Source organism: Neophocaena asiaeorientalis, unplaced genomic scaffold (genome assembly GCF_003031525.2).
Source record: "Neophocaena asiaeorientalis asiaeorientalis breed wild unplaced genomic scaffold, Neophocaena_asiaeorientalis_V1.1 scaffold114, whole genome shotgun sequence".
Taxonomy (NCBI): Eukaryota; Metazoa; Chordata; class Mammalia; order Artiodactyla; family Phocoenidae; genus Neophocaena; species Neophocaena asiaeorientalis.
Genome location: NW_020173116.1, coordinates 7,951,052 through 7,966,307, shown reverse-complemented (window position 1 = coordinate 7,966,307; position 15,256 = coordinate 7,951,052). Strand labels below are relative to the sequence as shown.

Sequence of the window (15,256 nt, the reverse complement as noted above, 5' to 3'; positions counted from 1 at the left end):
CAGGGCCGGGTGCTGAGGAGGAGGCAAACTCTGCGTACGTCTTCAGGGTAGAACCGACGTGGTTTGCTGACAAGCTGGATGGAGGCTCCGGGAGAAAGAGAGGAATCAGAGGGACCCCGGGGATTTTGGCCTGAGCAGCCACGAGGTCGGAGTTGTCTTTATTTAATGGAGGAGGGCTGAGTGACGCACGCTGGGGGGTGGCAGGCATGGACACAAGAGTTCACTTGGGGGACCCCCGGGGTGAGACCAAGACAAGGACCCCCTTGTCTAGTGAGGCCAGCTTGGGAATCACCATGTATAGGTGACATTTAGAGCTGCAAAACCAGATGAGATCAGCCGGGAGCCGGCACAGAGAGAAGAGCAGGGGGTGCACAGCGTAGAGGTCACGGTGACGTTGACAGGGAGGCGCCTGGGGCGAGCCTGCCTGGAGTAGGTTCAGAGGAGAACGGGAGGAGACGGCAAAAGAGGAGACTGGGCAGCAGCCGAGGGGGAAAGTGGAGCCGGGACAGATCTGTCTGCCTGTCTGTCTGCCTTCCTTTCCTCTCTCCCCTCTCTCCCTCAGGCCCCACGTGCCCCCATGTGACTGAGGCCAGGCTGGTCCACATGCCCTGGATTGCCTGCCTGTCCGGGCTTTGCTTTTTCTATGCGTCCAGGTGACGTTATTCAGGTCCCAGCCGTGATGGTCTGGTTTGGGTGCTCACGCCGAGTCAGCATTCTGCATCCACTCACCGAGGGGCGTGAGCGATGACACACAGACACCTGGGGGCCCCCACTCGCAGGACCCCCAAATGGTTCTCACCATCACTGATGCCCAGAGAGGATCCCAAGCAGCACCTTGGCTGCCCGTGTGCTTTTTTTCTCAAGTCTTTCTGCTAATTGTCTTTGGACTTGATCGGGGATCAGCAGACTTTCTGTAAAGCCTGTGAATAGTAAATATTTCAGGCTTTGACCATACAGCCTGTCGGCGGCTACGTGGCTGTGCTGCTGTGGCGGGAAAGCACCCGTCAACCGTGTCGGCCATCGTAACCGGCGAGCCTGCTTGTGTTGCACTGAGACCTCGTTTACAGAAACAGGCGGGCGAGAGGAGGCCGCAGCCTGTGTGCAATTGCTGGCCCCTGGCCCGGATTAGGGGACGCCTGTCTCCTAACTGGTCCCTGTTTCCACACGCTGCCCAGGGGCAGGGAGAGGGTGCTTCGTGGTCTCACGATGGCTCCCCGCAGAGCATGAGGACTGAATGGAATCAGCGGGTTTGGGCCAAAGGCCTTGGTGGCATCATGAATGATGAAGCAGTTTTCTATGTCGGGAGCCGTGGATTCGCTTTCCAGGTTCCCCACTCACTGGATGGATAGCCTTGGAAGTAAACATTTTGAGACATCTCTGTAGCCAGAATAATCTATCTGTTTGCCTTTCTCCTGAGTGCATCCAGGATTCTGGAAGTCATGGCCTGGATGTTTTGAAAATTCCCCACAGAAAGGGAGTTATCTGGGCATACGGTGTGCCAGGCTATGAAATTGCTGATAATTTTCTGGGCACGTGACATTTTCAAGTAGTACTTTGAGAAAGCCTTTTTTGACAGCAGCCACTGAGGTGGTTGTTTTGATGTGGGATCATTTTGATGGGACAGTTCAGTTCTCTGCTTCAAAGAAAATTACTGATGTACAAAGCCAGCAGCCTCTTCCATCCCTGAATGGGGCCGGGGGGTGGGATGGGGGGTGCCAAGCAAGGGTGTGGGTCTGGAAGGGGTGAGGCCGAGGCTGGGGGCTGGCGACCATCTGGCGGGCAGGCCGCCTGTGACTGGGAGTCACGTGACCACCACAATTATGCATCACAGAAAGGCCCCCAATCATCCTGAGCAGGTCATCTGCTCCCGCTCCAAGGATTGCTTGCATCTTGAATAGACAGTGTCCTATATTCTCTGTTCCTTAAAGTTAAAAGACCTTATGTGTGTGCTGGGGCAGGGGAGGGGAGGATATTTATACCACAGCATCATCCTTTATCCTCAGTTCTGGGCTGCACAGGAAATCCTCAATTAGATGCGAGAGAGTCATCTCAGAGTTCTTAATAATGCACATACATTATATTTAATATCACAAAAGCCCCTTTGAGCGATGGTTTGGGGGACAGGAGCTGAGAACTTTTTACAGATGAACCTAGTTCTTACAAACTCCTAATAATTTGTACCTTTCTTCAAATTATAAAAACAACATAGGGAACTGTAGATAGCCAGAAACTCAAAGAGCAAAGAAATTAACAGAACGGAAACTTGTTTCACCATTTGTGTGGTGGTTTGCCAAGGCTACTTCCAAAGGCTGCGGGATCAGAATCTCCCCAGTTTTCCGACGTCATTCGCATTCATTGTGCCATTTCATCCTTAGGATGACCCTCCTTACCTTAGGTCACTTGGCCAGAGCGTGATCAGGTTTCCTCTGGCCAGCTGGTGGACCACCAGCTCTGCACCTCCACTTCCAGTGCCGGCCACTTGGTCCCAGATCCTCACGGGAGTCCCTGGCAGTGTCCCCTCCAAGTTCACTGCCTCAGGGCCCGGCTGAGAACCTGGGTATGGGCCTTCCTCTGGTGAGAGAAGGGGGTGGCTTGTTTTATTTTGTTATTTTTATTGTTAAGTGTATGTTATGTTACTGCAAAATCAAGCCGAACACAGTTGCGTAAAATAAACGGGAAATGTCTCTTCTTCCTTCCCCTCCCCCATACCGTTCCCTAGGGACAACCCCAGACCTTGGTTGGGCGCATCAGATGTGTGGGGGGGGTGTTTCCTGTGTCTAAGAACGTGCGTGTGCATGTCCGTGTGTTGACCTGCGTGCGCGCACGCACACGCACCTCCTATTCTGCAACTTGCTATTTTCACCCACCGCGTGCTGTGCTCAGGGGATCATTCCATCCTGCGTGGTGCAGAGATCTGCCTCATTCTTAGGAATCCTCTTCACCGCCTCCCTTAGATGCGTGCCCACAGAGTCGGAATGTATCTCCCTGTTTCTTCCCTGTCCGCGGCCCATCCCTGATCCACTAAATGAGACTCTCAGGGCAGCGTGGGCCAGGGTGTCTGCATTTAGCAGGCTCCCTGGAGAGTCCTTCTGCTCAGAGGAGCTTGAGGACGCTGCTCAGAGGGAGAGTCCAAGCAGTGCAAGCAGGGGAGAGTCCTCGCCTCGGGGCACCGTGTAGCAGCTCTGAGGCTGGTCCCCTTGCTGGAGGGCATTGCCGTGATCCCGTTACGCTTTTCCTGTCCGTGCAAGGGCAACCCACGCCTGACTCATCCTTCAGCGCCTGGCACTCGCAGTCATGGGCACTCAGTGAAAGTTTGAACGCAGCCCATGGGTGGGGCAGGATTTGGGACCAGGATTCTGGCTCCTGGACCAAGGCCCTGAGGGAGGGGTTGGGGTCTGACCAAGAGTGGGAGGGGGAAGGGCTCCTCAGTCTGCATCTCTCGGGCTCCCCCTCCGTCAGCAGGTGGCGCCGTGTCCCTGAGCTGGTCCCAACCAGGCGGGGGCTGCAGGGCCGGGGCAGCCATCTGGTCCCCCCTGGCCTCCCTCCAGGCTGCAGACCAGGTGTGCCTGCTGACGCCCGGCTCTCCTGCCTCTTGCTTTGCCAGGAAGCTGGTGGAGAGGTTCTCCGTGTCGCAGCAGGTCATCCCAGCAGTACATCCAGGCGAGACTGTGTTTCTACCGCGGCATCACCCTCTGCCCTGCATCCTGGACTGTTCACACCTGAAGCCACAGAGCCGCCTGGAAGAGCTGTTCCTCAGGTAAACATCGGCGCAGCATTACCAGGCCCCTCCCTCAGGGAACCCAGTGGTAAGGACCACCCCAAATGAGGCAGTCCAAAGCTGTGTTTTGCCAATTTGGATATGTCAGCTTTTAGGGAAACAGATGAAATAGCACACATCAACTTATAGTATTTCATTTACCAATTTAGACGCACACGCTTCGAAAAATCTTACGTTGCAGCAGATATTAGGCATCTGTTCTGTAATTGTGTTGCCTCTTCCTCCCCCATGCCCCAGTTTCATGGAACGGCTCTGGTCACACCCATCATACATGCCTTTCGGGTTATGTCTCCATCAACACTGGAGCCACTTTCCCGGCCATCCAGCAGTTCTCCAGAGCCTGTCATGGCCACTTCCTCCTCCTCCTTGGGTCTGTGTGTGATGCTGACCCTGAAAAGTTTGTCCCCAGCCCCAGGTACACTCTGTATAACGTTAGGACAGCCACCCTGGTGCTCCTCTCGTTAGAAGGTGTTCATGGTCATTATCACATAACCCCTGACTATGTTGACTTTTTAGGGGATTTTTGAAAACTTCACCACCATACCACGCAACGCTTGCAACTGTGAGTTCACATGTCTAAGAATGAGAGAGAGAGAGAAAGCGCACAGGATAAGGTGCAGCGGCCCTCCAGGGGACTGGTGCCCTGCTGGGCCTTGGCGGGTGAGGGGATGGAGGAGAGGCCACCAGCCCCCACCAACCCCTGCCCCAGCCTGTAAGGCACGTGGAGGTTGGGGCCACATTAGCACTTGAATGCAGGAATCTTGTTCTCTTTTCCGGCTAGTCCATCTTATTTTATAATAGAAAGATAACAATGTTTTGATGTGTTTCCTTTAAAACTCTTTATCATGGGAAGTTTCAAACATATATAAAAGTAGAGTGTACCTCCAGGTACCCATCACTCAACATCAGTTACCAACTCAAAGCCCATCTTGGTTCATCTCTACCCCTGCCCACTAACGTTGTCCCCTCAGGATTATCTTTAAGCAAATCCCAGACACGTACAATTTAATTCGGTAAGCACTTCAGTCTGTGTCTCTAAAAGACTCTGTCTTTAGACAAAACTTCAGTATATTATTACACCTAAAAAATATCGGAATTTCTTAATAGCATTCAGATTTCCTTGATTGTCTTTTAAGTGTTTTTTAATATGTTGTTGAAATCAGAATCCAAACAAGGCCCAAATGTTGCAGTTAGACAAAGAAATGTTAATGGTGAAACTGTATCCTGTGGCATTGATGCCCCAACATATTTAACCATTTTCCTCAACAAGCAGGTTGTTTCCAACTTTTCCCCCCACTGTAAACAGTGTGGTAGAGAGTATCCTTATACAGAAATATTTTGTCTGCAGTTCTGGAATAGATCCCTGCATATGACGTGAGGTGATTGGGTCTGAGGGTATGCATATTGGTAAAAGTTCCCATTGCCAAATTGAAAGTATTTCTGATAAAGAGATGATGAAAAGGGGGGAAAAAGGAATGAAGAGAAAGAAGTAAGATAGTGGAGCTGGAGGAAGGAGAGGGACAGAGCACGGCTGGGCAGGGGAGGAGATAAGAGGGGAAAGGCAGGCGGCTTCCTGAGCTGCTTCTCCTCGGGCTCTGTGCCAACAGCAGGTTTTCTGTCCCAGGCTGGATGGCCGGCAGGAAGTGTTTGACAGATGAGATGGCCCGTGGTGCGGTGGCCTGGGATCCGAGCGGCCGTGCCAAATGGGGCCAGGTGGCCAGCCAGCTTCCCTGGAGCGGGGAATCCAGACCCTGCGCCCTCAGGTTTGCTCACGAAGCAGGGCAGAGATGGGGCTGCAGGGCCTGGCTCGCAGGGCTTCCTGGAGGAATGCCCGCGCCCTGCCCGCGGCCAGGTCAGGGGGCGCCTGCCATGCACCGGGGAAGGGCCACTTCCTGAAGGTCACCCTTTAGCCTGGGGAGTGGGGGGGGGGGGTCATCCTTTATTTCCTGTTTGTGCCAAGGACTTCAAGCCCAGACACAAGCGTGAGGGTTACTTGCTAGCCGTTCAATAATTATCCCGTTGTGCGCAGCCGGAAGCATGAAGATGGAGGAAGAAGAACACGTTACTTGATCTCTCAGAGAACAGTATGGTTCAGTTTCTCACCGGAGAAAAAGTGAACACTTTGTGAGATGGCAGGTGACTTCTATTCTCCTCATTAGACTCCTCTGTATTTTCCACACTTTCTGTGATAAACACGTATCGTTTTTATCGTTAGAGGTTTGGGGGGAAGTGAAGGAGATTTAAAGAAATCACTTCTCGAAGTAGATTTGCTGCTTCTTGCTGTTCGGCGAAGAGGGATGTTGTCTTTCTTTCCACTGCACGAAGTGGGAAACCTTGGCACAGGTCAAGCCAGCAGTTTGTCTCAGATTGCGGAGCGAGGGAGGGCGCCGGGCCTGGTGCTCCCGGCTCGGACCTACACAGGTTTACATGCAAGAAGTCTCCTCCCAGAACCCACAGCTGTGGGACTGGAGGTGGCCCGGGCCATCCTCTCTCGTTTGTCACCCAGCTGGACGTGTGACCTCAGGTCGGTTCCCTGGGACCAAAGTCACATGCTATGACAGACGCTGGTACCAGGGGCTGAACTTTTTCCTCCGCCTCTAATCCCCGCCCCGCCCAGCCCCGAGTGGAAAAGCTGTAGGACCTGTGCCCACAGGCAGCTCCAAGGCAGGAGCCAGTGCCATGGGGGTGGGGTGGGGGGTGGGGGCGTGGAGGTTGCCCGCTGAAGTACCCTGGGCCCCCGCAGCGTGTGCAGGAGCGTCAGGACCCACGTCTGTCCTCTGGGTGCACCGGCCGCTCTCCCCGTGAGGTGTTTGCAGTGTGTTCTCGGGGTGCCTGATACGCCGACGGGGACTTCCCTCCGCAACGGCTTCAGCGGGCAGGGAAGGGGGTGGGTCGGAGCTTCACGGTGTGAATGATGCACCTGCACGGGACCTCCCCGAGGCCCAGGCCCCAGCTCCTGTTTTGCCAGGGGCAAGCCCGGGTGAAATAAATCCAGCAGTTACAGAGTGTGGACCGGGCTGAGCCGCCCAACTGGCTGCGCCTGCCCCCCAAATCCAGAGCCAGCAGAAGTGGCCAGCCGGGTTGTTGCTGGGATCCCTGGGCTGCTAACCAGCGTGGCGCTCACTGATGTTTAAACAAAGGGAGGAAAACGAAGAGGAGCAGGGATGAGCGCTTGGACCGCCGTCTGTTCCTGTTCTTTTCCTCGGCATTTCACTTAAGCTAACATTTGAGTAGCCTGGCAAAGGCGCGGAAACTGATACTGTATAAATAACGGCACTCGCTGTTTATCCCTCTGCCATCACTTGGGATTCCCGAGGCATTTAGAGACTTCGCCCTCTGGGACGGCTGCCCGTAAAATAGACGAGAGATGGGGGCTGGAGGGGTCCTGACGTGGGCCTTATCAGGAACCCACAGTCCAAGCAGAAGGTCGGAGCTCCGCCAGGAGCCCAACCTGCTGACCCAGGCTGGGGCCTTTGTTCTGTGTGATTCCCCTTTGGGGCTGATCCCCCCGCCCCCCGCAACCTTCCTTCCTTCTGTTCCCATGGCCCCGTGTCCTTGCCACGGTGGCTGGGCATTAGTGCATTCTGGCAGCTCCCTGTCCGGGTGGGGACCTCCCCCCTCCCCTCCCCCTCCCCGGGATCCTCAGGGCTGGCAGCTGGGGCTTCGCGCTCAGCTGGGCCTGCCTGGCATCTGCTGCCCAGCAGGAGGCTCTGCTCCTCCCCTTCTTGCTCCGAGACATTCTGACATTCTCAAGATAACTTCTGACCTTGGCCTTGGCTTTGCCACAAGCACAGGCACCCACCTGGACCCGGGGTCAGCATTCTTGGCTTGTGGACACGCCGTGGATTTGTGTAAATCTGACAACAGTTGATTCCGTAACCTGCGGTGTTCGAGTTTGCAGCGCACACACCTGCCACACGCTTCCCTTCTCCTCCAGGCCTCCCCACGTGCTGCTGTGCAGACTCTCCTCCTGCCTCAGATCAGGGCAGTGTCTGCACGCCAGGCCCATCCCCACCCTTCCCCCAAGCGGGAGGTTACTTCTGCCTGTCCTTCCACTGAGCGGTGACGGGACTCGTGGTGCAGCCGAGGCAAGGCAGCACTGCCTCCCTCACACCGAGCACGCACGGAGGAGATTGCTCGCATCTCATCTAGCTGTCGGCACAGAATTCCTTGAAAGCCATTCGCTTCGAGGCACAGCCGGACGGTGCCCTCTCGGCATATCTCCAGCTCCTGGTCTTACAGACTAAGCCTAGCTCAGCAGCAGGGAACTCCAAGGCAGACTCATCATTTCTCTGGCAGAAACCGCACTGCAGAGTGGTGTAGCAGAAGGGAGACATTGTCACCCAAGGGGTATCTCTCCCTCTGAGCAGCAGTCGGACATGTGTTTATCTGAGCCTACAGGGGCTTGTACAATCAATTCCCCTACTGAGAAGCTGGCGGGTGCCCCCGAGCAGAATGCCAGAGCCAGAGTCTCCTAGAGTCCCCGGAGCGCCAGCCTCCTTACCACATGGCCCCTGGCTAGGTCCTGCCAATTTGTGAGGCCCTCCAGACACGGTGTGCTTGGGTATCGTCTGTGTTCGGGGTGCTGTGCTTGAACCACGCATGCATCGCGGGAGTCAGTCCATGAAAGTACCCGTGTGACTGAGCACGGGGATCAGAGTGGCGTGTGCCAGCAGCCCTGGGGTGCACACGTGTTTGTATGTGCAAATAAAGGACTGTTTTAGAACGGCCAGCTTCACAAGCACAGGAACAAAGCTGCTTTCTCCTCTGAACCTAAATGATTTGGGGAAAAAAAAAAAAAAGACATATACAATTTGTAAATTGCCTGGATATACTCAAGCAGACAGCAGCTTGGCTCTGAGGAGAATCTTTGTTTTGGAGCATTCTGTTCCTGGCAGATTAAAGTATGATGTCCTTTTTAAAAAGGAGAGGAGGAGGTTGGGCTGACCGAGGAACTTTCTCTCTCTAGTCATGACTTTAAATGCTGTCTGAAATGCTCTTTGCCGGGATTTAGCCATTAAAAAAGAAGAACAAACACGAAGTTACTTTTTCATTTCCTGGAATCCTTATTAATTGCCTTTAGGACGTTATCTAGAAAGAGAGCGAAGAGGCATTCACCAAACACGGACGGAGTGGGAGAATCCTACCCCACACCCAGCCTCCACGGGACACCCAGGAGTACAAGAGGGTGATGCAGTCCAGCCAGCCCCTCTGGAACGAGGCACCTTCCACCAGAGGCCCTAAAACCACACAAAATATATCAACTCCTCGTTGTACAGGGACCTGGGATCCTGTGGGTCCAGATGATCTATCGGGGTAACAGTGTACTCGAAGCAGGGCTCCTTTCCACGCCAGCAGCTCCTGGCGGGAGGGAAAGGCCCCACCGGATCCAGTCGGGAATGAAATCGCAGGTTAGGGCCCCAGGAGTATGGAGAGTCTGAGCGCCCTTCCCCCTTGGCCCTGGGACCGTCGCTGCTCACGTGGTTTCCAGAGAATCCCACGTGGCACCCTTGGTGGTTATTTCCTTCCCAAAACTTCCCCGTCTTGGGCCCCTTTCTGTTACTTTCCCATCTTCTCAGGTGTCCCCTTTGTTTCGGAAAAACACAAGACGGGGCAGACACGCTCTGTGTAACCAGACCCCGGATGCTGGCTCCACGTGGGCCCCATGGGTAATTCTGTCCGCCCGCTGCAGCCCGGAGCCCTCAGCTAAAAGCTGCGACTCCCAGGCCCCTCTCCTCATTGCAACGCAGGTCCTTTTCACAACCCTGGTAAATACCTCAGTTTCCTCCCACCCCCGTCAAATGGGAAGGACAAACTGTATTCCTCAGTCGTGTGTTTAAAACACTGTGAAAGGAGTTCCCTGGCAGTCCAGTGGTTGGGACTTAGTACTTTCACTGCCGTGGCCCGGGTTCGGTCCCTGGTCGGGGAACTAAGATCCCGCATGCCGCACGGCGTGGCCAAAGAAAAACCAAAACCAACCAAAAACAAACAAAAAACCCTACTGTGACATGTGTTCGTGGACAGCAGATGATTCTGACGGTGCCACAGGTTGTTTTACCTTCCAGCGGGTGCTTGCACGGGGGCTCCACCAGCAGTTTTGTCCAGAGCAGTGACTGACGCGCTTCTAGCATCCCGGTGAAGCGGAAATCTGAACCATCCCCCTGAACCCAGCCTCGCCGAGACAGGCGTGTTGAGAAGGCTCCCTCCCTGACCTTGCCTCTCTGTCCCTTTGCTCCCACAGCTCCCCGCCGGCCCAGCAGCTCTCCTTCCTGCGCAGCGGCCTCCTGAGCAGCCTCTACCTGCCCTCGGGCCTCCGCCCCGTGCCCCTGCTCCGGTGGCTGTTCCAGGTGAGGACCACGGCCTGCCGCCAGGTGGCGGGAGCGTGCCAGCACAACAGTCAGGGCAGGGCCGCTGGCAGGAGGGGCTGGGCACCCACCCTCTTCTTCTGGCCTTGGGTGCTGCTGGGTTTGTCCCAGCTGAGGCTGGAGGAGGGAGGGAGGCTTGTGATGACAGAGACAGGGAGGTGCAGGGACCGGTCTGTTGTCTTCACTCCGGTCCCCCCAGAGCGTGTGCCTCACAGGGTGTTGCTTTGCCCCCAGAGGCCCTCTGTGTGATTCCGGCAGGTCCGCCCAGCAGGTGCTCACACCTGCTCGCCTTGTGTCCAGGCTCATCTCCAAGTCACAGGTCCCGGCCCTCGTCCCATGGGCAGCGGGAGCACAGCCCTGCAGCAGCCTTGCAGGTGTGAGGGCCCTGGTGAATTCTGAGCTGGGGTGCTCGGGTGTTTGCCTCCCGCTGTGGAGTTGTAGGTCGGCTGGAAAAGCCTAGAACAGCTGCTCTGTCTTCCCCTCCCTTCCGTTCTGGTTGCTGCCAGGGGCACATGCATTCTGCCCGGGGCTCAGAACCTTTGCCCTGAGAAAGACAGTGAGAAGCCAGCAGGGAAGGCCCGGGAACCAGCTGCTGGGATCTGAACGCAGGGCACGGGGATGCAGGCTTGGCCCCCACCCAGGACCTTCCTTCCCTTGCCCGGGAACCAGCAGGTCCCAAGTTCCAGCTGGTCCCATTCCTGCCAGTTGGAGCCTGGACCCCAGCCGTAAATTAGAGCCACCATGCGGGGTGGATTGTTCTCGGAACTCCTCGGCCTTGGCAGACTGGCTGCCTTCCAGAAGGAGCCCTCTGGCTCTCTCTTCTTCCCTCTGGGCTCCTAACTATCGGCCCTGCCCTGCCCCTCCCCCGGGCCCAGGCCACACAGGGAACAGAGCGGCCATTATTCTCCGTCCACAGTCAGTGCAGGCTTCTTTCTCCTTGCTCAGTGCACGACAGACGCAAAGTCGGGCATCGGAGGCACAAAGAGCCGGTCTGAGATGTCGCCCACAGAGGGTCCTTGTGTGACCCTGACACGGCATGGAGGCGTGAGCGAGCCCCGCCTTGTCTGTCCCCCCACGTCTGTCACCTGGGGGGTCCCCGGGAGCAGAGGACCGAGCCCTGCTCCTCCACATACTACTGTGTGACTTGGGGAGTTATTTAACATCAGCTCCGTGCCTCAGTTTCCACTCTGTAAACTGGGGTCAGTAGTCCCACGCGAAGGCTGAGTGAGGAAATCCTGTAAGCTGCCTTGTCCTTATAGCCCCCCGAGGTTCTGCCCAGGGTCTGGGCATCATCTGGAAGAAATGAAGTTAGCACGGAGGTCAGGTTCTCCATCTTCAGCAAGGAGAAACAAAGCAGCTCCTCTCCCTGCCCACGGCTAAAGTCAGATCAGTGAAAGGGGTGCGCTTGGCCTTGGGGGCCTCTTCTGGGGGAGACCCTGCCCAACATCTTTGTCTCTGGAGGGGAAGGAGGACCAGGGCAGCTGCTGTCTGCCACTCACGTGATCACGCTACAGGCTTTAGGATGGGCTCTGATGTTTCACTTCCGAGGTTTTGGTTTTCTTGTCACTTGGAACTTATTTTCCCACAGCAACAGTAGCATTGGTTCCTTTGCAGACCTTGGTTCAGGACAGGCTACATGCTGAGCTCTGGGGACAGAAAGGTCCTGGAAATGGCGTCCCAGGTAGATGCGTAGAACGTGGCCGTGGGGTTCCGCGTACTTCAGAACCGCACGCTGTTAGTGAGAGGCACAAATCCACGGGGGCTGCCTGAAGCTGCTGGGGCGGGTGGCGCTCCGATGAAGGTGCAGGGGCGGTTCGTGGGATCCAAGGGCAGGGATACAGCTGGGCCTCAGGACGAGCTGGAACCAGGTTGGACAAGGGTCGGGATCCTAGGACAGGCTTTCGGCTTCTCTCTGTACCCCAGGCTCCATGGTTAAGTAAATTCCCAGGAAAGAGAGTCTGATTGGCCTAAGAGGGGTTCAGTGACCACCCCCAATCAAAGGCAGCTAGGGGCGCAGGCTCACAGGGCTGCTGGGGTCCCACATGCATACCCGGGGTTGATTCTGAGAGCTAGGGGGTGGGGGAGTTGGGCAGACCGCTCCAACCCTGCTCCTTCAACTCTTTAGAAAGGCCATCCTGTGTCCCCATGGGGACTAGTTCCTGCTGCCCGCCACCCTCCCTGAAGCCGGGGGCTTCAGTGGGGTGAACAGTGGGCGCTGGGTGAGTAGGCTTCAGCCTTAGTGCTCGTGAATTATGTGAGCTCGTCACTGGAGCCCTAGTGTATGCTTCCCAGGTGAGCCTTGCTGGGGAGGGCGGACAAAAGCAGGAAGCTTATGCTGTCAGTGAATTTATATTCTTGTTGGGGAACGATCACGTGTTCAACTATGAAAAAGTTAGGAAAGGAAGAGGGAGGCAGGGTTCTCGTGTCTTAGGTCAGATCCTTGGGAAGCAGGAAGCCGCCCCTGTGAGGGAGGGAGGGCAGCAGGGCCGGGGCAGAAGGAGAAGCTGAGTAGCAAAGCAAATGCATGACAGGCCACGGCCAGTCCTGGGGTGCTCTGGAACTGGGATTACCCTTTAGAGTTGTCCCATTTGAGGCAAGGGGTCCTGGCCTTTGGACCCCAGCGTCGGCTAGTTATCAGACGAAGGCTGCACTTGGAGAGGGGGGTGTGACCTTGGGTGAGGGACTCCCTCTGTCCAAGGTCAGTCAACCAGCAGCAATGCCCAGCCCGTGGGGGTGGGAGCCTTGGTCCTGAACCGAGCGCCCACTGCAGCGGGCTTTTCTCAGCACTCTCCAGAGGGAGGATGGTGTGCTGCACGGCGTGGCCTGGCCTCACCTATGTGTCCCCAGACTGGATGGCGCTGGTGGGGAGGGTGCATGTCTCCATGTCACACTCTGTTCACGTTCCAAATCCCCAGCTGTGGCCGCAGACTCAAGGAGTGTTCGAATAAGAATCCCAGTGAGTTTGAGTCAGGTGGGTGCCCTGCCCACCCTCCCCCCACCAGCTTGTTGAGGATCCGCACTCAGTACCAAGGGCCTCCCAGAGCCAGTGGTCTCCCGAGGCTCAGATGTTCAGAGTTAAGGCACTGACCTGGAAGTGATGTGAGGGTCTCGAAGAGGGGCCGCACTTTATCTTGTACAGCTGACGGTAGTCAGTGCTGCTGAGCTCTTTCTCTTCCCTACACCGGTTCCTGCCCTGGAGGGGCGTGGCTGTGACCACAGGGAGTGAGGGGCAGAAGGACCAAGACTCCCACACAGGGAGGTGGACAGAGTAGGAGATTTCAAGTCACATAGACCTGGGATTGAATCCTGGCTTTTCTGCTTCGTTGCTCTGTGACCCTGGGGAAGTTGCTTGATCTCTCTGAGCTTGGTTTCTTCATCTGTAAAGTAGCAATAATGACAATATCCTTCTACTGTGTGGATTTGTGAGGATTAAATGGGACTTATTTAATATGGCGTAATAAAGGTTTCTGCTATTACTCCATAGGAATTACCCAGCTAACCTGTTTTTTTCTTCTCCTCCTAGCTGCTGACATGGCCTCCAGAAACTTCTTTGGGAGCCTTTGGTCTCCTGTGGGACCTCAGCGTGGATGGGCTCTTCCGTCCATCTGGTCAGTACCTCGGGTGCAGGGCAGCAGCTGGCATGCTGGGTACCCAAGCTCGAGAGCCTACATAGTACTCAGCTCTCAGCCCTGCACCGCCCCAGCCCAGTGTGTGGGAGAGGTGCTAGTGGGGATGTTGCATCACCGGGACACGGAGACATCAGGCCATCTTTGGCTCTGGCTCCTGCATTAGTAAAAAGCTGAGCCAACAGGCTCCCCAGCACCTTCTCTGGCCTCAGATCCATGTCACCAGGGCCAAGTCCAGGCTGACTTCACAGACTTAGGATCCTGGAACAGTCTGGGAGCTGGGTTCTCTGGATTTACGAGGACAGCTTGCCTCCAGCTTCTTCCTGAGAGCCCCAGTTTGCTTGGGTGGGTTCCAGGAACATCTGCATCAAATCAGGGAAGCTCTTTGGGTTGGAGTCACCAAGGGGGAGGGCCCTGAAGCTGTGCCCCTACCCGCAGCCCTCCTCAGCTCCTAGGGCATCAGCGGAGCCCCTAAGTTTGGACTGGGCTGGAGTGAGAGCTTTGAGTCTGTACCTTGGTCCTGACATGTAAGGGATACACTTAAGTTATTTTTATTTGTTTTATTTTTTTAGCTTATTTACTTATTTTTGGGTCTTCGTTGCTGCACACGGGCTTTCTCTAGTTGTGGTGAGCAGGGCTACTCTTCGTTGTGGTGCGCGGGCTTCTCATTGCGGTGGCTTCTCTTGTTGCGGAGCACGGGCTCTAGATGCGAGAGCTTCAGTAGTTGTGGCACGTGGGCTCTAGAGCGCAGGCTCAGTAGTTGTGGCGCGCTGGCTTAGTTGCTCGGAGGCATGTGGGATCTTCCCAGACCAGAGCTCGAACCCGTGTCCCCTGCATTGGCAGGCGGATTCTTAACCACTGCGCCACCAGGGAAGTACCTGAGTCATTTTTATCCTTTCAGATGTTCAGAGTTCCACAGAAGCAATTAGTTTCCCCTTTTGTGGCTGCACCCTTACCGGGCTGTCATCATTTGGTGCCTGAACCTAGACACTTTGGCACCAAAAAATATCATGTAACCCATTGAAAGGTGCTTAGGGCAGGCAGTGAGAGGGATCCACAGGTTTCCAGTCCGCGCCCTTGCCCACCAGCTGCAGTCTGCCCACCCTCCCGCTAAAACATGGAAGCACGTAGCTCTGAAGGCCAAGGTTATAGACCCATGATGCACCATTAACCCCCCATCACCACCACTGGCAAGCAGCCCTTTGAATTTCTGCTTTTGTGCCTCCCCTCCAGGCGTTGGCTGAGCCGGGGGCCTTCTGTCGCATTAGAGCATTCCAGACTCCTCCAGCTCCCCCCTCCCCCGCCCCTGCCCCTACGCCTGGGACCCTCTAACTGAGGTCCTCTGAATAGCGCCAGTCTCGGCCGGCCTCCTCTCCCTTTGCATAACCTCTGCCCCTGCAGCCTGGGCTGCCCTTTCGCGCCTCTGCGGCAGGCCTGCCCTTTGGGGAACAGAGGCCTCCCTTGTCCCACTCTTCTCCTGCGCGAGG

The 15,256-nt window shown here is 55.9% G+C and overlaps 1 protein-coding gene across 1 annotated transcript in view; it reads left to right on the top strand.

The window, feature by feature from the left end:
• The window catches only part of FAM178B (family with sequence similarity 178 member B), a 96,717-nt gene that overhangs the window by 19,248 nt on the left and 62,213 nt on the right, over positions 1-15,256 (top strand). The window contains 3 exon segments of the mRNA XM_024743967.1: positions 3,605-3,757; positions 10,020-10,125; positions 13,667-13,751. Coding sequence (XP_024599735.1) covers positions 3,605-3,757; positions 10,020-10,125; positions 13,667-13,751 — 344 coding nt within the window.